The sequence below is a fragment of the Ambystoma mexicanum genome, chromosome 1p (genome assembly GCF_040938575.1).
Source record: "Ambystoma mexicanum isolate Mex_15411 chromosome 1p, UKY_AmexF1_1, whole genome shotgun sequence".
In the NCBI taxonomy this organism is placed as follows: domain Eukaryota; kingdom Metazoa; phylum Chordata; class Amphibia; order Caudata; family Ambystomatidae; genus Ambystoma; species Ambystoma mexicanum.
Genome location: NC_090921.1, coordinates 1,163,421,254 through 1,163,445,464, shown reverse-complemented (window position 1 = coordinate 1,163,445,464; position 24,211 = coordinate 1,163,421,254). Strand labels below are relative to the sequence as shown.

The 24,211-nt window shown below is 44.8% G+C and overlaps 1 protein-coding gene across 2 annotated transcripts in view; it reads right to left on the bottom strand.

The window, feature by feature from the left end:
- Positions 1–4,737: 4,737 nt before the first annotated feature.
- LOC138450655 (retroviral integration site protein Fli-1 homolog) overlaps positions 4,738–24,211 on the bottom strand; it is a 299,198-nt gene continuing 279,724 nt past the window's right edge. For both annotated transcript variants that reach the window (XM_069604852.1, XM_069604851.1), the window contains exons 8-9: positions 15,942–15,989; positions 4,738–9,535 (exon numbers count right to left, since the gene is read on the bottom strand). In XM_069604852.1, coding sequence (XP_069460953.1) covers positions 9,000–9,535; positions 15,942–15,989 — 584 coding nt within the window. In that variant the 3' untranslated portion in view covers positions 4,738–8,999. The remainder of the gene's footprint in view (positions 9,536–15,941; positions 15,990–24,211) is intronic.

Below are 24,211 nucleotides of genomic sequence, written 5' to 3'. Positions count from 1 at the left end.
CAGAGCCATCTGTCAGGACACCCACTATGATCACTCTGAGCAAGAGGGTCAGGTCAACTATTTCACTTGCATTATAGAGCTCCTACACCCCACTCTCTGGCCCTGCCGTTAGGCGGTCTACCATTGCGGTACCCTCCTCCTGGGAACCCTTCCAAGGTGTGCCTCTCTGTGAACTCTGAGTGGTATGAATTACACTTACCTCTAGAAAGGGCAGTGAAGTCTGTGTGTTGTTGCACACAATGCCTTAATCCTAAATACAAGCTATAGGGTGTTGCTAATAGCTTATCTACACACACATCAACAATACCATTAATTAATGATTTAAACTGGATTGAACAACATTTGATTTGTATCGATTTAGCAGTGTGGTACGGGCCCAGTTTTAACCTCTGTGAGGCGGCCATGTGGGCTTCCCATGACACCTTCATTGAGCACCATGAACTGTACATGGGACTGCCCAACCTACCTTTGTGTCTGATGTCCTCTCCTATGTAAACGATTGAGTATTTCAGGTCATTAAAAAGGACATTTTGTTCACTATAAATGTTGTCATACTCGTTTTTCTGTAAATATCTGGTGTACTGGCTAGCCTACACTCACTCTTTAAGGAATGGGACAAGAAGGTGGGCTGACGGGGGAACATGTAATACTTACCGGTCATCCCATTACAGCGAGTCCTCCGCCTCAATATGCCAGCTCTGAAACCTCACCCTCTTGACATTTTGGGACAATACCCATAATTGGATACTGCGCAATAGACACATGAATGATAGGCGAAACCAGCTCCCTGTGTGCTCCGCCCCAGAAGAGGGGGCAGGGGGCAAGCAATAGGATTGGGCCCACATACCATTTAGCATGCAAGCAGCACCCTGTTGTAGACAAGAGTGTCATGCTGACCTTGTAAAGTAATGACAACCACAGTTCCAAATGTGTATCCAGTTTAGATCAGGGCATGATGGCATTTCCCCTAGCAACAGTCTGGCTTGTTCTGGAAAGAAGGCATTGTAATCCAGCCCAGGTGAGTGTCCTGATATGTCGAAGGAGATAGAAGCCTAGAGGGAAGTCGTGAACGAGAGATGTCTTGAGAGAGATTCCTTTTTTGAAGGTTCCTGCTCCTGCAGTGCAATGGTCAAGTGCACAGAAAGGGACAGATGACCTCTTCCTTATGATGGTGATGCACCCACCATGTTCCACTGAATCATACAGATGATGGAATGGATGTGAGCCTCCCCCTCAGAGAGCCAACAGAGATGGTAACTACCCAGCGTTAGCCCGTACAAAGCCTCTGGAGTGAATTTGGCACTAGCAGAAGTGAGGCGGCAACAACAGGAATGATGACAAAACTGGCCCTCAGCCTCTTAATATGTTCCCCAAGTAAATATTGTAAGTAGATAATGTGATCAGAACTTGTTTATAATCCCTTGCGTCTGTATGCCTTAGTTGAGATTGCTCTAGATATTCCACAGAGATCCAAATGCAGCTGTGCCCAACTCCCTCCCCGCTTAAGGCCTGTCTGTTATAGTAAATATGAAGAGTGTATCTGATTCAGTACCAAGGGGGAGATGTCCCCCAAACTCGGCTAATCTCCTTGAGGGATCCTGCCCACCCATAAGGACAGGTGGTGGACTAGCACTTACTCAACATCTGATGCCCTACATATTAGATGGGCTCCAGGGTGGTAGCTAGGGATTTAAAGGTATGTAAATGATGGCTTGGGTGGGCACAGCAGTAGCATGTCCCATGTGTTCTGAAGCAGGTAAGGCCATTCTCTTAAATGAAACAGGGTTACACAATGCTGGCAGCTGTTTCCCAAGGAGGGACTTCCAGGGGTTTCTACTCTCGCCAGCTACTGCTCCTTGGCAGGTGAGAAAACTCAGCTTACCAGGGTCCCTAGAAGGGAGAGTAGTTTAAGGTGGAGCGATTGGCCAGGCTCTATCATCCCCTATCCCAGAACAAGTTTGTTCAACTCATTCACCTGCCAGTTCCCTTTTTCTCACACAAGAAATCCATCACCTTCAACATCACCTACAGGCCAGGCCACAGGAGTAACACTTTCAGTGATGACATATCCAACTAACTATCTTCTGTCATATTAGCGCACACTAATAATGCCTTTCTCTGAGATTTTAAAGTCCCTAAGTCTCATACCAACAACCACACTGAAAGCGAGATAGTGACACTGACCAGATCCTTGGACCTCAAGCAAATTGTGCTCTACACCATGCACGACAAAGGCAACTCCCTAGACCTCGTTTTTACATCATGCCCCCTCATCACCTGTGCAGACCCGATCCCAACCACACCGACATCCCACTGGCGATAACCCACTCCACCAAGGCCCACAAAGGCCAGGCTAAATGCCCCTGCACTCAGTGCTACTTATTCAAAACCTTCCAGTCAAGGAGCTAGAAGCAAACTTCACTGACTTCTCTGCCACAGGGAAGGCCTCAGTCCTAATATTATTAAACAACTCTGTTATGAAAATGGTGGACACTTACGGCTCGCTAAAAAACAACCACTCTGCCCCTTGGTTCACCCCTGAGCTTGCATCCAACTAACACTCAATCACAGCCCTAGAGAAATTGTGACACAAAATCTGTAACCCCCAAGATCTCAATAACCGCAAATGTCTCAGTGCCAAATGTCGTTTTCTGATTACTGAGGCCAAAGTTGTTTACTAGTTCACCCCCCCCCCCAAACCCCTGTTTTTGGTGTAAAAACACCCTTTTAAAGCTAAACTAGAGCAAAAAAAAAAGACATTTACATTTTTCTTTCGATCCTTTGGTTTTCGGTCGAATGCACTCTCACCTTTTGCATTTGATCCTTTTGTTTTCGAGACTTTAACTGGACACCTGGAAAAAGTACTATCTACACAACTTCTCACCAGACTCGAACAACTATAGTTGGACGTTATTTGATCAAAGTGAATTAGTTTGCTGTAATTCACTTTGAAGCAATTGCTTTGTGGCCTTATTTTCGTTTTTTGATTTTTTTTTATTACTGGAGGGTTCTCCCCCGAAATCTCCCTATACACCTCCCACACACCCTCCTACCCTTCCCACCCCAATTCCCCTTTACCTTCAAATATACCTATATAAATTACTTTGCCACAAAGTAATTGCAGCAAAGTGAATTACAATGAAGTAATTAATTTTGATGAAACAACGGCATACAAAACCTCCTGCATGACTTTCAGTCGGGGTTCTGCAAGACAGCCATCATCCAGGTGGTGGATGATGCCCGCCAAATCACGGATAAGGGTGACTTATGCCTACTCGTTGACCTCATGACTGCATTTTACACCATCGACCAACATAACCTTCTCTCCCTTCTCACCAACTGGATATATTCACTGGAATTGTCCTGAATTGGTTTACCTCGTACCTCTCAAGCAGACACCCCGCCGTCCAGATGAACACAGTTCATTTGAACTGACTCCCAGTCTCCTGCGGACTCCCGCAATTCTCCTTCCTCTTAGCTATCATCTTTAACTTTTACATGGAGTCTCTGAGTACTCTCCTCAAAGGTTCCAATGTATCCATAGACCAATACACAGACGATACCCAGTTATACATTAGAGTGAAACGCCCACAAGTATCAGTCGTCTCTGTGCTTACCCATCATCCAGTCCAGGATGTCAACTTCCTACCTCAAAGTTAATCCCTCCAAGATTGAATTTGTAATCATCGGTCCCACTGCTAAACAAGACCTCGTCCAACAAGGGCTCAGTGATATGCGCCTGAAAGGATTTGATCTGCAAAATCCTAGGCTTCACTGTCGACAACAGCCTCTCCATGCAGAAATACATACCCAAAGATGCCTAAATGGCCTGGCTCTCGATGTCCACTGTTCACAAAATCAACCCCTTCATCCAGCCGCAGGACTTCCGGACCGTAGTGCAGGACCTTGTGGTATTACAAATTGATGGGGGAAATGTCCTCCTGATGGGGCTCTAAGCTGCTCAACTTACTCCCCTAAAACCATCCCACTGTGCCACAACACACCTCATAAAGGGTACATGGAGATTTGACCGAATCACCACTGTCCTACGCAAACTATATTGGATTTCTCTCAAGGCCAGTATACTATTCAAGACTTAATGTATCATGTACAAAGCAGTCACAAGTAGCACACTAGCGTTATCTGTGGCTATGCTCCACATATCTTGTAGCACTTGCTCTAGTGCAGCAAATTGAATAACCAGCTCGAATCACAACTCACCTGTAATGAGAGGACCTGCAAACATTATTTGTCTTGTCACGCACCCATCCTCTGGGACTTGATCCCTGTATTACCTTGGAATGGCCCAATTCTTTAATTCCACAAAGCTCTCAAAACGTGGCTTGTTCAATCAACTTGACCAAGCACTAATCCTGATGGACACACAGACTGACACACAGCCCACAACTTGCAGTAATGTAATACTTTTAGAACACAAGCCTTAACTTTGGCTACCCACAGCTCTACAGCACTCTGCTGCTCTCAAGCTAGGCCTGCGCTTCAAACAATACAATAAATGAACAAATAAAATAAGATAATATAAGTGGCAGATTTTTGCACACTATCCAGGCTGCTACAAAGAGGATACAACTGGGACAGTTCCCAAATACCAAAGACAAATGGTAAATTTACAATTAGAGCTGCGTCAGAGTCTGTTCCTGATTTGTGGGTAACCTTCGATCATGCAAAAGCTTATTTATGTACCAATCTGCAGCTGATGGAGAAAAAAAACCTGTCTTAGTTGTAAAATCTCATCGTTTAATAACAGCAACGTGTATAAAACTGGAATAAAAATTTACAAAACATTACCAACGATTCCAGTTGCAAAACCTGCTACAAAAAGAAAAATACAAATCATGACATACTGTACACAAGTCACAGCTAGCCTCATATCTACGTTTAGAAGACGTACAGGAGGGAAACTCAAGAAACGCTAGTCATTTAAATCCAAGCATCCTAAAGATTAGGCTGCATGCACACCGCAATCTTTGAATGGGTGTGAATACATGAGGTGGCGGCCATTTTGTGTGCAGATGAACACATGCATTTCTCAAGCTTGTCCCTATGCAGATTGAACTGCAGGCAAGTTATGAATATTGCTGCACCTGAACTTATTGTATTCTTGAAGAGACGACACCTTCACGTGTGGTTTAGCATTTACTATGATTTCAGCCTTTGATGGGTGAGAGCAAGGCTCAATTTCAGAATACGGTGTATAACACTTCTAAGCGGCACACAGTTAACCTCTCAGTTTGCACAGCTCTAGACTCTTGCTGTATATTACTCTCATCTGCTTACGTGCTTACCCCCCTTTTAATTCCGGCCGTTTCTCCTCAATGTTCAATTTTAATTGATCACGTTCTATAGTACTTTTGGGTTGGATGTTAGTCACCTCATTACTTCCCACTAGCCTTTCATGTATGTAAACCGGTGATTGGAGTTGGGTTGCAGATGGTATGTGTGCATATGGGTGACGTTTTCAATCGTATTCCTTTCACGTCGCATTTTAGTCAGGCTTTGCTTCCAGCTCTTAGCTGCTCTAGGAGGACAGAAGTTCTGATTTCTGGCAACTAAAGGGTCTCTGACACCCAAATCTAGAGCATAATATGTTGCATTCGTGCATTAGAAATGTTGGCAGGCGCCTCATTCGATCAGGTTTGTCTGGATCTGGCCTGTGTGTATAAGTACAAAGCAACCTTCATCCCATGTACTAAATCAACCCTTTTGCCAGTGCAACTGCACCCTCCGTTTTCTTTCCACTCTGCTCCTGAACCATGGTACATGGCCATCCCTCTTCCCTCTTTATGCCATTTTTTATTGTGATGAACACAGAAGAAATACTACTGTGGCTGGGTGGCGAGAGTACAGAAAAGACAAAGGTGAAAGGCAGAAATGCCAAGTCTCCCGCAACTCGTGGGAGTTTCCAGCAGAGCGTGACAAACACCAGCACTCCCGCATGTAGACACAATCCTCTCGCAAAATAAATGAATGGCTGCTAGCCGTGCTCTGAGTTGGGACTTTCAGCTCCTGTCATGATGGCATGAGCTCTGCCCTCCTGATTGGATAACACTTGATGAGTGTTATCCAATCATGAGGTGCGTATGACGTCCATGATTGCTGCAAGCCAACGTTTCTCAAGTGTTCCTGTGTCTGAAAGCCTATTAATAAAAGAGGTGTATTTCCTTTTTTTTTCTTTCTTTTTATGCAAGCTGTGAGAAATATCCAAAACCTCGAAAATCATGTTTTTTCAGGGTGTTAGTTGGTGAGAGGTTCGCAGTTGGAGGAGGCAAAACCTCCAGCAAAATGAAGTCTTGACCTTGGTATCTCTGGAAAGGTAAATTTTTAAAAACACTTTATAGCATCTGTGGGTTAGACCTCTGTGCTAATTTGGTGAAAATGACTGTACTGGATGGCAACAGTGTTGCAGTCCTCTGTATAACTGACCTTGCTACACTCAGGGCATTACCTCAATCAGGTGGGCCATTACCAGATAGTAGAGCCCTGCTGTCCAGGACAAAGTCATTGTTATAAAAACATGTATTAGACAAACTCGTCTCCAAAATAGCATTCTGTTGCATGAAATACATTAAAGAACAACATGTCTCGGAGTAATAGTCCATGGGTCTCAACATTTACACAAACGTACTTCATGGCGCCCCATCCCTTGGGGTTCTGGAGGTCTCCAATACATTGACATTTCTTATCTGTTGGCCAACTGTGCCCATCATTGATATCAATATCTGGTAAACGCTTCTAATTTTTACACAACTCAATTTGGCCTCTTCAAGTTTAGCTTTTTTTTTAATGGTTGGACAGTGTCATCTTTAACACTTATTGCAGTCTTGGGCTCTTGGTATGTTCCTTCTTCGAGGACAATGTTAATGCATTGGCGCTGTGCATGTTCCACACGTCAGTCCAAGGCTGAGCTCAATGCTTTCTTCAGAAGAAATGTCTACACAGCGCTGTGAAGAAGGTCCACTCTGTAATACATGGTAGGGCTCGAAGCAGAACATTTCAGGAGATAAAAAGGCCCTTTCGATTTCCGTTATGCAGTACTCCTCTCTAAAAACATACTCTACTTTGGTTCGCTCTCACCCAAGTACTTAAAAACCGAATTCCGTCTAGTACGGCAAGAGCTGAATAAACAGTCAAATAAGCAAGACATGGAATACCGCAAAGGGTCACATTACCAGGAACAATGAGAGGAACTGAGATGGCCGCACTAATGCATTTTCTCTAGGACTTCAACTGGAGGTACCTCAAAAAGGAGCATAGCAAACACAACATATTGAAAAAGAGTTTAAAAAGTACAGGGTTCAATGGCTCGTAACTTCCATCACCCATTTTCGATATTGAATGTTTCCTTTTTATTGTCTTCTCCATTTGACTCAGTGATTCTAAGCACCTCCATTAAAAAGTGGCTTTTGTCCATCCGCTGTCATTCTATAGCATGTTACCCAACCAGCACAAAAAAAGGAGATCATGCTTCCAGAAACGTACAAATGCTCCTGAACGCTCTTAACTTCTGCCTACAGATTTGGACCACGTGGGTGATTAAGACATAAAGAATATAGAGCAGGGGTCTTCAACCTTTAGCTCACCAGATGTTTTGGACTACAATTCCCACCAGGTCCACCCATCATAGTCAATGGTGAGAAATCATGGGAGTTGTAGTTGTCTTTAGAGCTGTATGTTGCAGATCCCTCTGATATAGTGGAACTCCTAGGCTCTGATTCATATTTCCCGGTGCATCTCCATGTGCAAAGCGCATGTGTAGATGCGCAGAAAGGATGCAAATTGTGTGTACCTGTTTCACATGAATGGATATTTGAGAATAAGGACCATCTCCTAGGCATGAGAGGAGCATTTCAAAAGCAGCCCCATTCTTAACAAGTGCGCTTTGAAGTGCACCTGCTATGCGCACCTTTCTAGTGCCCCTGTAGTCCCATGATGGATCACAGGCACAGGAGAAAGCCCAATGCTGTCACGGGTCTGTAAAGGGGCGGATTTCATGCACACAGGAAGCTCTTTTCCGTGGAGATGTTGGATTCTATAGACATTTGCTGTCTGGGGGATCCTATACTTACAGGGGGAAGTCTTAAAGACGTGTCTGTCCGTAGGAGGGCTCTTAAACACAACGGCGTCCCAGTTTGCATACTCATGCTTTTGGTAACTCCCTGAGATGTTCCTTGAAGAAGGATTTTATGCTCACTCATGAACGCCTACCACACACTGTTACCATGTTAGGATAGTAAAGGAGACATTTTCAATCAATCATGCAGTAAGCGAGCTTGAAAGGATGAGACCTGTTTTAGACTAGCACCCATTTACATTAGCTGACTTACTTACCTCTCCTGAAGAAGGTGCCAATGCCCTCCTGACAACTTGCAAACTCAAATATGCTGTAGCCTAATAAAGGGTTCCTCCATTCAAGATTTCTTTAAAAGGATCACACTAGACATACTATATCCTCTTGCGCTTCCTGTTCATGCCCTACCTCCTTTCCTGCCATATAGTGACCAAAATTGCTGTGCCACCATCTCCACCACCTCTTTGCGTCATTACCATCTTGCTCAACCTCATCTTCTTTGCAGCCCTTGTTTACTTGCACACACTTCCTGGATCTCCCCTCCCTGCCCTCACTTTCTCCATTATGTGCTGGCCACGCTCATGTCCTCACTTTCTCACCCATCTCTCAGTCTTGCTTTTTCATCTTCTTCTATCCGATCTTCTAGCACCTTTACCCTCCACCACCCACCGGCTCAAATGTCCGATGATGGCATGGCAGTAGCAGGGTGCAGTAACCATAGACATAAATAACAGTTTATAACAAAGACTGTGCGTAAAGGGGTCCTTTGGTGGTGGCCAACGATGCAATCCAGTGGGGGAAGGCTTACTCCTATGCAGTACATGTGCTCCCTGAGAGGTCCTGCTTTGGTACGTTTTGGACCGTGGGAGCAGAACTAGAGGAGATTGGATCTGCATCCTGTATTCTGTGCTCAGTAGTAGGAGCTCAGGTGTGGCGCCATGTGATTGCCGGGGTGTCGAGGCGTTACGCTTGGATTTTGGTAGATGTTAGTGGATGTTGAATTCCAGTACTGAGTAGGGGATCCAAAGTAGCTGGTGGAGGTGACGGGGATCTGCGAAGGGTGGGAGATCGGGTAAGCCAGCTTCTGCTGGTGTTGGTGGTGGTAAGGCGGCAAGTATTGCAGGTCCGAATGGTACTTATACATGGCGGGGTCACTCGGGTGGCTCTGTTGGGCTTGGGCAATGCCCTGAAAGTCGAATTTGTAGGCATAGCGTTTGCCATGAACCTTTGTCATGATGTTCTTATCATAATAGTAACGCAAGGCCCGGCTCAGTTTGTCGTAGTTCATGTTGGGCTTGCTCTTGCGCTCGCCCCACCGTCGCGCCACCTCGTCGGGGTCCGTCATCTTGAACTCTCCATTGGTGCCCTCCCAGGTGATGCACGCAGAGTTGTTGCTGTCGGAAAGCAGCTCCAGGAGGAACTGCCATAGCTGAATCTGACCACTTCCTGAAGCAGGGAATGAAAAGCAAAAAGAGATCATGAGAGGAAGGATGTGAAACAAGGGTGTAGGGGGCATCTGAGAGTAGAGGGGTTGAAAGGAAGTGGCGATAGCGAGAATAGGTAGAAAATGGGGGTCTGACAAGAAGAAGGGCATTGTAGCAGAAGTCCTCAAGTGAGATAGAAGTGTAGACAGAGAGAGTGACATACTGAAGTTGGAACCTGTGAGGTGATGGAGGTGCATTTTACGGGGGTAAGAGTCTTGATCGGGTAAACATATTTGTAAATGCTATTAATGGCAATCAACTCACTTCCCTAGCAGTCTATTACAAGGGGGGGGAACCAGTTGAGAAGACAAACCATCAGAAGGGGAGCATATGAGGGGAGAATTGAGTGGTGGAGAAGTGGATGAACACAAACCAAAGCTCAGAGACAGATATATGGATGGATATCTATGTACAGACATCTGATCTGAAGAGGGACATTGTGAGACTCTCTGCTTCGCAGTAAAACTTGCCTATATACCCTGGCACAATCCCACACCTGCAGCACTAAAAACAATATTTACTAAGCCTTGAAAGCAGTGCTGTGCTCACAAGCTTTTCATCAGTTTTAATTGTGCTCGTTTTTGCTTGGCACTTACCCATCAGTGTATGGCAGATCTCTCAGATTATCTGCAGCCGGATATTACTGCTCTGACTCAAAGTATTTCCCCCACTTCCCAGTCTAGGAGGCTTGCACACACGGAACACACATCAAGAAGGCAGGTGCAGAGACCATTGTGGCCTTTGTGCAATGAATCCATTTCGCAAAGTTCTTTGAACCGGACTCTTGAGCAATGGGAGTTCCAAAATGGATCCTTCTTTGCACTTTGCTATCCTGCGCCCCCCACCACGTCCCTTCCCTGCTTATTCTGGGAACATGCTGCCCATAACATGCTTCTGCATTCTCCTTATCTAGGGGACACCCCTGGAATCCAACTCCCCTGCCCCTCCACTCCTCAGTCCACTCAACTGCCCAACCCAATTCTCCTCACCTCACCTCCTCCTCGCTGTTGAGGTGACTGCGCCTATCCCCCTGTGCTCTGCACACATCACAAACAGGACATTTCGCATCTGGATTACATACCCTTTTCCCGCCATTCACACCGTGCACCAGCAGTAGGAAGCAAGCACTGGAGAGTCTAACAGGAACCCAACACTTCTGAGACGATAAGGGGGTGCGGAAGCCCTCTACTCTCTCATGTCAATCAAAAGCAGAGCAGCTTGCAGAAAGGTTGAGTTCCCTCATTATGCATGCTCACTGTGCAGACCCCACTGGTATTCAGTCTATTTTGTTGTAAACCTGATATTTTCAGTATTGGCCTGACTGCTCACTGCTGTTTAATAACGAAGTTAACTTTGTTTGGAATGCTTGCTGTCGAATTCCTGCATTTTTAAATGCTCTGAGAACAGGTGCTACTTTGAGGCAATTTGATGGCATCCATTTTGTTGATTGAAACACTGAAACACTGAATCACTGAGTTGGCTTTGTTAGAATTTGAATCGCTGAGCTGTGCATTTTTCTCACACATTATTGTGGCGTTATACACAGTGGCTTATTTAGGCTTTCTGCTGCCCTAGACCCAGATAAGTGCATGCACCCCCCGCCCAATTTTACTCAACCTCTGCCAGACTCTGCACCTTCACCAGATTTTGCACCTTCAACAAACTGTCCATGTTGTCCAAACTACACCCGTTCACCTCCATCTTTCCCCCATTTTGGCTCTATAACATTATAAGGATGTTTTTAAGGTTGCAGGAATTAGAAAGCTATTGCTTCGTCTTTATTTATTATAGCCTGTCCTCTTCTATGTTATGTTAGTTGAAATATTGCTTTCAGATCTCTGCTGCCCATGATTTGGGGAAGGCAGTGTGTTCTATAGTTGAGTGCACTAGAAGTAATTCTTATGGCTAATTATCTACTTTCGGTTAGGTCCGAAAAAACAGTGATAAGAAAATAAGCTGTCTACCACCGGACACATGTGAGAGAGGGTTGGAATCAGGAATTTTGGTTTCAATGCTAATATCTGGTTTCTCTCACAAATTACCTACTGTCACTCTATGAGAAGCACCTAGACTGGCCTGTCATATTAATGCAACATAACTACATGTTTACATGCTGTCTTGTCAAATGGTGAGGTTTGCATATGAAATATATGCAAGTGGTACATGCACAATTTATACAAATTTTGAATAAAAATAACTCAACCCCCTTCTCATGATTACAGCTCTGGTGATAGCAGGGTGTAAAAAGGAAATAAATCAAGTTACCTGCTGCAACAATGTGTAAACTCTGCCTGGGCATAAACACCTCAGTAGCATAAAGACAATTGGAATCTTTCGCTGTGCATTCTCATGGTGGAGCAATGGATAAGGGCAACCCTGAGCATTCATGTGTTAGGACCAACAGCATTCCTCGTAGCTGCACAATGCAGACACCTTTTATAACAAATTGAGTGCTACATACTGTTTACATCATTGCTGTTTGTGCAATTGTTCAAAATACCCAACACTTCAAGAGTAAAATGAGCAATGGATCGAGCATTGCAGCACAATATTACCTTTGGGTGTGTGATTTTATCTTGCCAGCTTGTGTTTAAGGTAATTTAAAATGTTTAACTCCGTAGAGTTGGTAGGACTATACAATACACAGTGGATCTAGATATAGATGTCCTGCTGTGGTTTGAAGTACCGTTTCACAGTAAAAGTCCTACCTTGTATTTAAAATATAATTAATGTAAATATTACTAATAAGCATCACAGTTACGCATTGTGTGACATACTGTGCAGTTGGTTCTCCTGATAGTACTGAGTGTGTAGCAGAATGTCATCAAAGACACATGATAAACCTAGCAGGGATGCTGTTTGCCTGCTTAGCACTGCACAGCTTCTGTAAAGATGGCTGAATGGATATCTTTATGCAACACCTTTAGAGCTGTGAAACAGGGTGTACCCTTGGCACACATTATTTGTTCCCACCCTTGTATGGCTTTGGGTATCCTTTCACAGGTTTCTTGCGCCTTCAGATTTAATCTTCACCATTTTAATTTCTCTATGCTCCATTTCATGTTTTCACCTTTTGGACAGCTACAGACCTCTGAAATGTGGGGCTAGGGAAGGGAATTCAGTGCTTGATCCTGAACATGATTTTAGTGCCACCTGTGGGAACTCTATGCTTGACTTAAGCATAGGCAGGCATTTAATATTGTAAACATTTTGAACCCTCATTTTTGCAACGGTTCAAAAGATGCATGTCATGTACATGAATATAAAAGTGATTGCTTAGCACATTGTATGTGTGTATTGATTAGAAAGAACTCCAAAGATAATGTGAAGTGGCACCAATAAAACCAATGCTGTTTTGGCTGTTTTGAATATTAACGAGCATTTAGGGAAGAAAGAAAGATCAAAGAGCTTTTTATCTGTCATATAAGTCTGTGAGTTGCATGACTGAATCACTAAATACCAAAGCACGCTGGGTTACAAGTTTGTTCATCAAAAACTTTAGCTGTCAGAGTGGAATGACTGCCAACAGCTCAAAATTATTCACAGTGTTACGGATCAGCCGGACTTGGAAAAAACAAAATTGGCTTTATATTAAAAAAATGACAACCAGTAAATTGAAAATAAACTGCAATAAAATGCTGCTCCTCTGGCAATCTGCCCGCATTGGGGCTAGTCGCCCTTGCTGTAAATATGTCTATGGCAGTGGTCGAAGTGGGAAGGAGCGGTCGGGAAACTTCCTTTAATTAAGTTTTACTGTTCCTATACTTTTATTTTAAAAAGAAACCGTTCGGTTTCGTTTTAAAATAAAAGTCTAGGAAGAAGTTGAAACTTGTCCTTTCAGTGCACTGCACAGGACGTTTCCTTAAAGAGCAGGCACATGTGTTTTGGGGGTTTTATTGTGCATTGGAGGGGGCGTGGCAATGGTTTCTGAGGGGAGCATTGCAGGCCAGTAGGGAACATAGTTCCACTACTTCTTTTCGCACACCTCGACCACTGGTCTATGGTTAAACATATGACTTAAAGGCATACTCTAGTAAAAAATTTTATTTCAAAAATAGATAGCCCACATTAAAAAAAAAATACTAGCATCCTCCGTTTTAAAACTTCCTATGTAAAATTTTGAGATATTTAAGCTCAAAAGCAAGCACAAGGGCGCCGCCATTTTGTGAAATGGAGGCCCTCCTGTGCTGGCTTTTGCGGCACTAATGAAGGAAAAGCCAGCCAGCTGTAGTTAATAAAGTCTACCGCTGGGTGGCTTTCCCTTCATTAGTGCCAGGACTCGGAGGACGCGGACCGGAGACCAGAGCAGGAAAGCTGCAGCTGAATCTCGGTAATCATCTCCCATGGGGAGCCCGAGAGCCCCAAATGGGAAATCAGCTGCAGGTAGAAACACTATGCGGCATGTAAACACAACCGCGTGTGTTTCTGCCTGCTGTGGCTTTCACTTTGGGTCTCCGGTCACCGGAGACCCAAAGTGAAAGCCACAGCAGGCAGAAACACACGCGGTTGTGTTGGAAAACGCTGCGGTTTTAAAACCGCAGCGTTTTCCAACACAACGTTGTATTTATGTTTGCGGTCGCTTCAAAAGCGACCGCAAACATAAATACAACGTTTTTAAAGCTGCGTTTTTATTTCTAAGTTTTCCGGGCTCCTCCAGCCCGGAAAACTTAGAAAAAAAACCGCAGCTAGTGCTTATTTTTTGTAAAAAAAATAAATAGCACTTACCGAGATTCAGCTGCAGCTTTCCTGCTCTGGTCTCCGGTCCGCGTCCTCCGAGTCCCGGCACTAATGAAGGGAAAGCCAGCCAGCGGTAGACTTTGTTTACTACAGCTGGCTGGCTTTTCCTTCATTAGTGCCGCAAAAGCAAAAGCCAGCACAGGAGGGCCTCCATTTCACAAAATGGCGGCGCCCCTGTGCTTGCTTTTTCGAATTTTGAGCTTGAATAGCTCAAAATTTTACATAGGAAGTTTTAAAACGGAGGATACTAGTATTTTTTTTTTAATGTGGCCTATCTATTTTTGAAATAAAATGTTTTACTAGAGTATGCTTTTAACTCTGGGAGCTATATCTCTACCTTTGCATGCACCAAGGACTGCACAGCTGAGTCGTTTGTCACAGTGGGAAAACAGCCTGATTTAGTGTTTTTTTTAAAGTGGACAGCACAGGTTGGGTCATTCATATATGAAATAGGCAATCTTGTTTGACATGCCCTGTAAATAGGCTGTGATTTCTTATGGCAAACATTAATATAGAATGATCCGTTTGATGAAGCGTTAAAAGGCTTCCACATCAGGCTGACCCATTCTGTTAACAACCTGCTAGTCCAACCTGATAGGCCCGAGTGAAGTGAGGGCTTTCAATAATTGTTAGGACACTTTCTGGCCGGGTCTGTCCACCACCGAGGCCATTAACACTATTAGCACAGTGGCATAATGCTGGTGATGCTAACAGTCACTTTATTTTTGTGGAGAAAAATCCTTGGTGCCGATAGCGCAAGCCGTTTCTCTACAACAATGAGAAAGTATCATCAAGATGGCTGCCAGGCACAAGTGAAAGGGACCCTTTTCCATGTTTCTGGTAAGATGACAGTGGAAGGAGGGACTGTTGGGGAACTAGACACAAAATAGTGAAGCAGCCATCAGCTCTCTCAGAACGGGGGTCATGATAGGGGGATTCAGCCCTTATACCGAACAACCTATTTTGGCTGCACCCCACAAGCAAGTTGCTTATGTAATCCTCAGGCCTGATATTCAGTGTAAATGTACAGTTTAATGACTAAGCTATGCCAAACAGGAATAACAATCCTAGTGGTAGCAAGTCAGCCCAATGTAAAATATCCTCAAGAAAGGTCATGCCCTTAAGAAATATAACAGCTGTGTCTAACCAGTGATTGCACGCTTATATGGTCTGGATTCAGACGAAGAAAACCCAGGAGCTAGAGCGTGTGCTATGGGGAGGACAAGACCGAAAGTCAAAAGCATTGAGGTGGACAGCAGGGGGGATGCAATGGAAAGACAGAAAACAAATGGAGATTAGATCGACCTGCAGAATGTCCCTAACATGATATGATATGATGATATGATAGTTTATTTATATAGCGCCTATACACAATGTGTTTCAAAGCGCTTCAAGGCAAGGGAGGGAACAAGGGAAAATACAATGACATTCTTACAGGTCACGAACAGTAAGGATGTGAAATAACTATCGTACTCGTCCTGACGACATCTCACGACAGATATCGGGGTGCAGTACGGGGCACATACACAGAATCGTGACGACAGGAACTAAGAAGTGGCAAGACAAAGAGCAGCTGGGAACAGCAAGATGGATTAAACAGAAGACACTGGCACGTGCATCGAGAGGCCCACCTGGATTGGATAACCGGCTGCTGGTGGGTCCCAGGACCTGGTACGGATCTATAGACAAAGGGAAAAAGTTATCAGTAGCTGAACACATTTATCAGTAGAATTCAGCAGAGTTCCTCGAGTCCATCTTTAGAAAATTCCTTACTTTTTTCTTCTGTCTGGTACCCAACTATTAGTGGAGTGAATAAAAGTGCACTGAAGAATGCGCCCATTACTGTAGTAGATCCCAAATTCTTCAAACGCAAGATACTCAACTCTTCCACCCTCTGCAAAGACTTGGGAGGAGAGCCCTTGCCTCACCTCTCCCCGGTGACACATGCCGGGGTTTACCATATCATTCCTTTCTGAATCTTTCCAATCAAGAGCCTCTTTGGTTTTTTTAATAACATTTCCATTCCCTATGCCATCCCTGTGATCCCGCATTCATCCCAGCCGTCCCAAGTTCAGTCAGGTCTATGCCGCTAAATGATTCTCTTTTTTTATTCTCTGAACCCTTTTCTCTTAAGAATGGGTTTCATCCTGAGTGTGATACCTGTTTCTGTTACCTCCTTTGACGTTGCCTCGTCCTCCTACTTATTTTCCTAAGAGTTGGGGTCTCCATCTTCGTCATGTAGATTACCGTACCGTTTCTGCCTCTATTACCCAACTCAATTGAGCTGCCCTTGAGTAAGCGCATCTTTCCTTCCTCCATAACTGTGATATTTACTCTATTAGAACAAGGGTTTGCGAGAGCCGGTCTTCCTAATTCTTCTAGAGACCATACTCTACTAAGGACAAGCTGCTTACCTGTTACAGTTATTATAAACGATGGCATACACCCCATAGTAATTAGTGCTTACAGTATAAAAACGATCAGGTTATACACAGAACTGTTTTATCTATTTGTTTATTTATTCATATTATTCTAAACCTTCTAAGTTTCCTTTTTATTTTCACAAACACATCCACAGGAATTTAAAAGATTGTGTTGTCAGAAATCACCTCGAGAGGGTTTTTTTAAAAAACATTTCTAAATTCACCAGGGCTTCAACACTCAAATAATGCATGGTGCCCATTTTTGATTTGTTCTTATTATCTCGCTTGTGCAATCCATACCCAAAAATTAGTAGGAAGGGAGTCGCCTGTGAATCTGAGGGAGACACCATCTCTGGAGAAATACTGTTACAGGTTAGTGACAATTTCTTCTCAGCAACATATCTTCCACAGATTGCAACATATCTTCCACAGATTGCAACATATCTTCCACAGATTGCAACATATCTTCCACAGATTCCTGAACTTTTGAATAGACTTTGTAGATGGAATATCTCCCGAGGAGTAGGGGGAAGAGGAAATATGCTAGCTAAAAGGATTTCTGAGAAAAACCTGGGGCCTGATTTACAAAGCCTTTTTCAATGGGGTTTTCCCATTCAAAATTGCTTTTGTAAGTCAGGCCCTTGAGCTGTATGGGAGTTCCCCCTTGCCCCTGTCATGAAGATCCGCATGAAGCCTGCCACCCACCGCAACACCTGGTATGACTCTGACCTGGACTCTCTGAAACGCAAGTGCAGAGCAGCTGAGCGGAATTGGCAGGCTTCAAGCACACCCTCTGACAAACTGCCCTGCTGCCAAAGACAATACAGACTTTCCATCTGCTCAAAGAAGAGGGCCCATATCCAAGCCTGCATCTCTGGGGCCACTAACAACATGGCTAAACTTTTCAAAATCTGCAAGGAACTTGCCAATCCTACTGCAGACCCCATCTCTCCTCTGCCTTCCATGGCCTTCTGCACTGCACTGGCCTCTCACTTCATTAATAAAACAAAGGACATCCTGTGCTCACTCTCCTCTACACCAGTCCCTTCTCCCTCACTATCTCTCTTGGCCTCCCTCCTCCTTCCCTCCTACTCTCCTCTTTCTTTCCCATATCCCCTCATGAGGTTTCTAGATAAGTCAGCTCTATGAAAGTCTCATCCAAACAGATGCTCTCCTGCTCCTCCAGAACTACCAAGGAGACTGTTGTCTCCCTTGCTCCAGCCTTGGCTGATTTCTGCAATCACTCCTTTGTCACTGGATCCTTCCCGTTACTCCTCAAGCACTCCCTTGTGCACCCTCTCCTTAAAAAGTATTCTGCTGACCCTTCCTGTCCAGCTAACTACCACCCTATCTCTATTTCCCCCTTTCTGGGCAAACTCTTGGAGGAGCTGGCCATCTCCCAGCTTAGCCACCACACTGAATCTGTTGGTTGTTTCGACGACCACCAGTCTGGCTTCAAAGCTGCCAGAGGCACGGAAACTGCACTCCTGAGCACCTGTGAACACTTGCTCTCTAATCTTGTTCCAACTCTCCTTCCGTTCTCATCCTTCTTGACCTTTCCTCTGCCTTTGATATAGTCAATCACGCCACCCTTATAAATTGGCTCTGTTATACACACAGCATCACAGACCTGGCTCTGAACTGGCTGACCTCCTTCCTCTCTTACCGACCTTCCCAGGTTCAACTGGGCCCTTTTCTTTCCAGCATCTCACTCTTCACCTGCAGTGTCCCTCAGGGTTCTAGCCTCTTGCCTTGGCTTTTCAACATCTACCTTGCCCCTCTAGCCTATTTGATCTCCGCCTTCTCTCCTAACTTCCAGTGGTATGCAGATTACACACAGCTCTCCCTCAGGCTTCCCTCATCTGCCTCCTCCTCCCTCTCATTCCTGACTGTATATCTGCTATTCAGGCATGCTGCTCTGCTAACGATTGCTGCCTTAATGCCAGTAAGACTGAGATCATTCTCTTTGGGACCCCAGCTCCCTTCTTCCCTCCTACACCCTGGCCGCTCTTCATGGGCCCTCTCTGCTCCCCCTCCTGTGAGGCAAAAAACCTTGGTGTCATCTTCGACTCCTCTCTCTCTCTCCTTCTCTCCTCACATCACGGATCTTGCCAAGAAGGTCCACTTTCAGCTGCACCTCCTCAGAGGCATTCTCCCTTTCCTCACCTTCCCCCAGAAACTCAATGTTTCCAGAGCTCTGGTCCTCTCGAGGCTGGAGTACTGCAACAGCCTCTTCCTCAACCTGCCTAACTCCTTCCTCCGCCCCTTCAACTAATCCAGAATAGGACTGCAAGACTTATCCTTGGCCTCAAGCCTAGGGACTGCATCTTTCCAGCCCTAAAATCTCTCCACTGGCTCCCGGTTGCTGCGAGGATTAAGTTCAAGACCCTCTGCATCATTCACAAGTCTTTCTGATGTCTGGGACCCCGCTACATCTGACTCTCTATCCCTAAATACGTCCCTGCTAGAGCCCTTCTGTCTTCAAGCTCCAACTCTCTGCAGTTCTGAATGTATTTGTATTTTTATTTTGTTTATTTTTTCCAAGCAGAGAGTGGGGTATAGATCTCTCTCCTCCGCAGGTGCCTCCCTCTGGATTGGCCTCCCTACCCCTCTCAGACTTGAGCCGGATCTCCTTAAGTTCCGGAAGCTTCTCAAGACCGTCCTTTTCTCTTCCTCTTTCTCTCTCCCCCTCCCCTGCTAATGCCTCCCTCTGCCTCTTGACCTGGTGCCTGGTTGCCTGGTTCCTTCAGATTCTTAAAAGGCACCAGGCCCTCCTCAACCAGTCTACCCCTGCACTTGGTCTCCCGTGACCCCCTGACCCCAACCTGCACTTGCCCTCCTGGGCGTCCTCCTCCTGCACTAGCCTGGCTAGGCCTGTACCCCTTGAGCCCTCTGAGCCCTGCCCCTCCTTGTTAGGATGTGGACCTTTTTCGCCTTCACTCTCTGCTTTAACCTGGCTCTGTCCACCTGGCCTCCCCTGGCACTCATTTAAACCATGGGCCCTTCATACCTGACCGGCACTTCCCCCCTCCCCTCTCCCCGAACTTCTTGTTACTGCACTTGCACGATTCGAATGTCACAAGGCCTAGTAGGACCGTTTTTTTTGTTTTTATCACCCACCCCCACACATCCCCTTGTCTTGTTGGCCTTGAACATTTGGTGTAAAGGTGCATTATAAATACCCAATAAATAAATAAAAAATAAAACATATTTGCCTTAACAGTAATTTCAACCAAAGGCATGCGCCTGCACTGAAAAGAAATACAAGTGATGCTTCATTAAATAATCTGCCTGTAGTTGATTGTACTGCTGTAAGGTAGGTCCCATAATGTGTGGTTTTTCCCATAGACGCAATGGAAAAAACATTTGCTCACGCCTACAGCCCAAACCGCTGGACGGATTTTCACCAAATTTGTGGCAGGAGCGGCTGCTTGGTCCCGAAAGCGTGCTTTTGTAAATTTGGTGTAAATCTGTCCAGTAGTTGTAGGTTAAAAAATTGTGTGATATCTGGGTCCAGTGCACGGACTCACTTCCCTGTTCGGTCTGCGGACAGGCCTCCAATTGGTGATGTCGGCAGACCGCTAATTGTATGTTGATACGGTAAAAACATAAAAAAACACAACATTGCACTTGTCAAATTAATGAAATAATCTCTAGAGAGGTGAGGCGTGATAAGCATGGGATGGGATATGGCCTTAAAAAGACCAGAAAACGGTGGCTTTTCAATCCCGATGTCCGCAAATAGTCCTGATGTCCGGGAACATGTCAGATGATCGGGGGCATATATGCCTATTTTTGAATTATAGGGTTGGTGAAAAGCAGTTTTTGGATGGCTTATAACTCTGGCGCCACTCATTGGAACTGCATGAAATTCTGGAATCTCATTCTAGACCTGACTCTGAATGGTTCTGCAAAGTGTGGTGCTGTTTTGTCAAGAGGGAACCAAATTAGAGGGGCGTCCCAAAATATTTTAAAGGCTGATAAATGTGGTGCCATTTCACGAATCTGCACAAAAGTTTACAAAATGATTTTTAGATCTAGATATGAATGTATTTGCAACGTTTGGTGGGATTTTTTCAAGAGGGGGCACAATTAGAGTGGGGTCTCAAAATGTGTAGGTGGCTTATAACTTTGTTGCCGTTTGATGAATGTGGAAAAATATTTTCAGAAAGATTATAGACCCAGCCTTGAATGTTTGCACAAAGTCTGAATGGATTTTGTCAAGTGGGGGCTAAGTTATGTGACTATTTTATGTACGTATATTTTGACAGTTTTAAAAACATAAAACATGGTGGGTTTGCTGCAAACTCATGTAAGGAGCATTGGGAAGGACCTGAAAGCATGGTTTTGCAAAGGTGTGCATGTTTTGTTTTCTGAAAAGTGTCATAATGTAGGTACACAAAATTGTGATATAACTTTGATTACTGAGGTATTGCCTGTGGCCATGGGCAGTGGCCAAATTGTCTGGGTCATGCCAAAGGTAATTTCCCAGACAATCTGGCTACTGGCGATGACCATGAGGGACCAATAATGGGGTTAAAGTGGGCATGGCCACAAGGGACCGGCTATGTGGTAAAGTTTTTCGAAATTGGGATAGGTTTGAATGGGAAAATTCTGCTTGTTGGTACAGGTTGAAGTGCTGGATGGGATTGCAGCAAATATGCACGAGGAGGGTCAGCAAGAACTTGAAAACATGGTTTTGCAAATATGTCCTGCGTTTTATTTTTCTGAAAGTGTGAAGTGCACAACACAGTGATATAACATTGGTGTCTGGGCAATGGGCCTGGCTGTCAGCAAGGAGAAATATGTACTGTAATTTGCTTATACAAGCATTCGGCATGGCCGAAGTGGTAGGTTTGAATGGGAAAAAATATTCTGCTTGCGGTTACAGACTGAAGTGGTGGACTAGGTTACAACAAACTTGTGGTGAACCTGAGCCTCGGCAAATGCAAATTTGTACTCTGATTTGCTTATTGGGGAATGGAGCATGGCCGAAGCCCATGCCCCATGGATTTGGAGACTGGCCATGGCTGCAAGCCATGAGCACTGGCCATTGCCTACATTATTAGGGTGTAGTGGATACTGAGCTATGATGATATGATATGGCATTTATAACGCATCTGTACACATGTGTTTCTAGGCATGACAAGACAAGGAGGGGGTGTTAGGGAGAATTCTCAAAAATGTGCTAATTCCTCCCACCTTAGAGCCCTCCAGCTCTTTTACTAAACTTTGGGACTTTGAACTTACTTTTCAATTCAATGTTTTCTGTGTTTGTTTCTTTTGGTTATGGAGTCTAACCAGCTCCATAGGCATCATCTTTTACAATTGTGTCACAAAGCCCCTTCAGTGAAGTGCCACCGGGAAATCGTTCAGATTTCCCAAGGTTTAAATACCTTCTCTGGGATCAACTACTATTTCCCATAACAGCAGAGTAAAATTGACTTCACTTAGTCTTGTACAGTTCTAGACCCAGCACAACCTATCTTACAATAGAGTGCTAGAGGCGTTACTTAGTTCCCCCTATGTCTAGTTACTCATGTAACAGTCAAATGTTACCCTTTCATCTCAGAATGGCTGGTGGCAGTGGTTTTACAATGAACTACCATGATTTACCCCGACCGCGAACTGTTCGCAGCTGCAGTAACTTTAAATTGCGGGAGCCATGTTTTTCAAGATGGCGCCTGAGCCTCCTTTGTTAATATAGGTCCCGGTCTTCTTTTTGCACCATTTCTTTTTGCAAAGGTCCTTCTGGAGTTTTTCTCTGCGTGCCAAACCAGGTTTAGTCTCTTTGTTCGTTCGCCTTGGGCGGGCTTCAGGAGTGAATCCAGCCTCTGGCTCCAGAGTGTCTGGGGTAGGCAAGAAGTGAGGGAGGTGCCCGAAACTCCCTGTGCTTATTCTCCTAGGAGACCCAAATGCACTCTGTGACGATTGGCCGGCTGACTGTCCGGGAAGGACAGCCACCCTGCTGGGTGAGTGGCAGCTAAGCTGGAATGAATGGGAGAGAACTGAATAAAAGGCGAATCTCTTGGCCTGGAAGGCAGAGTCGACCACTGGATGAAGTAACCGAAGAAAAGCTTGAAGAGGATGGCTGCTGCAACTCCTGGACCATTGGTTTGCCTGGTGAAGCTCTGCTGCAGGTCCGAATCTCCAAGTTTGCATCGACAGAGAAGCCCTGCAAAGGGCGACTTCTCCCTTTGAGTTGATAGGACCAATCAACTCCCAAGTAAGCCACCTGGACACCCATCTCGGAGCTGGTTGCATTTCCTCAGAGTGCTGCAGGAAACCGTAGAGCCAGGGAGAGGGACACCAGATTGTGTGTGTTGCTTGTAAGCTGGCCTAAAGCTTTTGGAAGATCCTCTGAACTCCCACAAAGCAGGACCGACCAAGCTTGACCCCCCTCAGTTGAGTGCGGGACCTCAGATGTGAGGAAAGTCTACCTTGACAGCCAGGAACCGCGCTTATTGCTATTTGCTGTACAGCAAGGAGCTGAAACGCGAAACAGCCACTGAAAGTAAAGTTTGCCGGTTTCCAGCTTTGACGGTGCCAGTACAGTGCAGGAGTCCCCCGACGTCCTCCCTCCTGTCCCCACGACTGAGGCCCTTGGAACAGTGAGATCTACAGAGCTGTACAGGAACAGAAGTCTTCACCTTCATCTTTTTCTTCTTTACTAAGGTACTGTAAAACTAGTCTAAGATAATTTACTTCTTACTGTGGAAGTGCTTATAACTTCTGCAACTCACAAGTCTAATCAGCTTGTGGCCCTACATTTGGTTCTTCTTGTTCTCAAAGACTCCTAAGAACTTGTGCAAAGACTTTTCCATTTACTTACATGAAGTGCTGCATCCTATACAAAGACTTTGGCCCATTGGCTTTGGCTTAGCCTATTGAATTGAATGACTCTTCTCAGAGCTATCTGAAAGTATTTGCCTTGCTTATGACTATTTGTATTTCTTGTGTTCTAAGAATGTTTGCCTTTTACTTACTTTTTAAAGAGTATTCTGTATGCCAACAGTAAGGTATTAATGTCCCCAGCACCCTTGTTACTGAAGTCTTCTGTGGGTGTTGGTTGTGTCTGTGGGTCATCCCAAAAAGGCCTTGTCTGATCTAAAAACTCAGAGTGTACAGTATTGAAATATATTTGTGTGTTGCTATTCTATTGCTCCCTTCTGAAGAAGGCTTTATAACTGACTGATAAATAAATTATTAATTGTTTAGGCAAGAAACCTTGAGTGTAAGAGTTTATTTGAATATCTGTAACTGTGAATCTTCGTGTAACTCCACTTCAGCTCACATTTCCCCTCTTGAGATAAGCCTGGCTGCTTAACACGCTACCAAAAACTGTGTAGTACAAGCTTATACCAAAGGTTGGGTTGCCTATACCTGTTGTCATAGTTGTTTGTAGTGTCCCCAGAGGGTACTGCATTCAAACTTTGCCTAACAGGGGGAAACAGAGGCAGGACAAAACAGCGATCTTA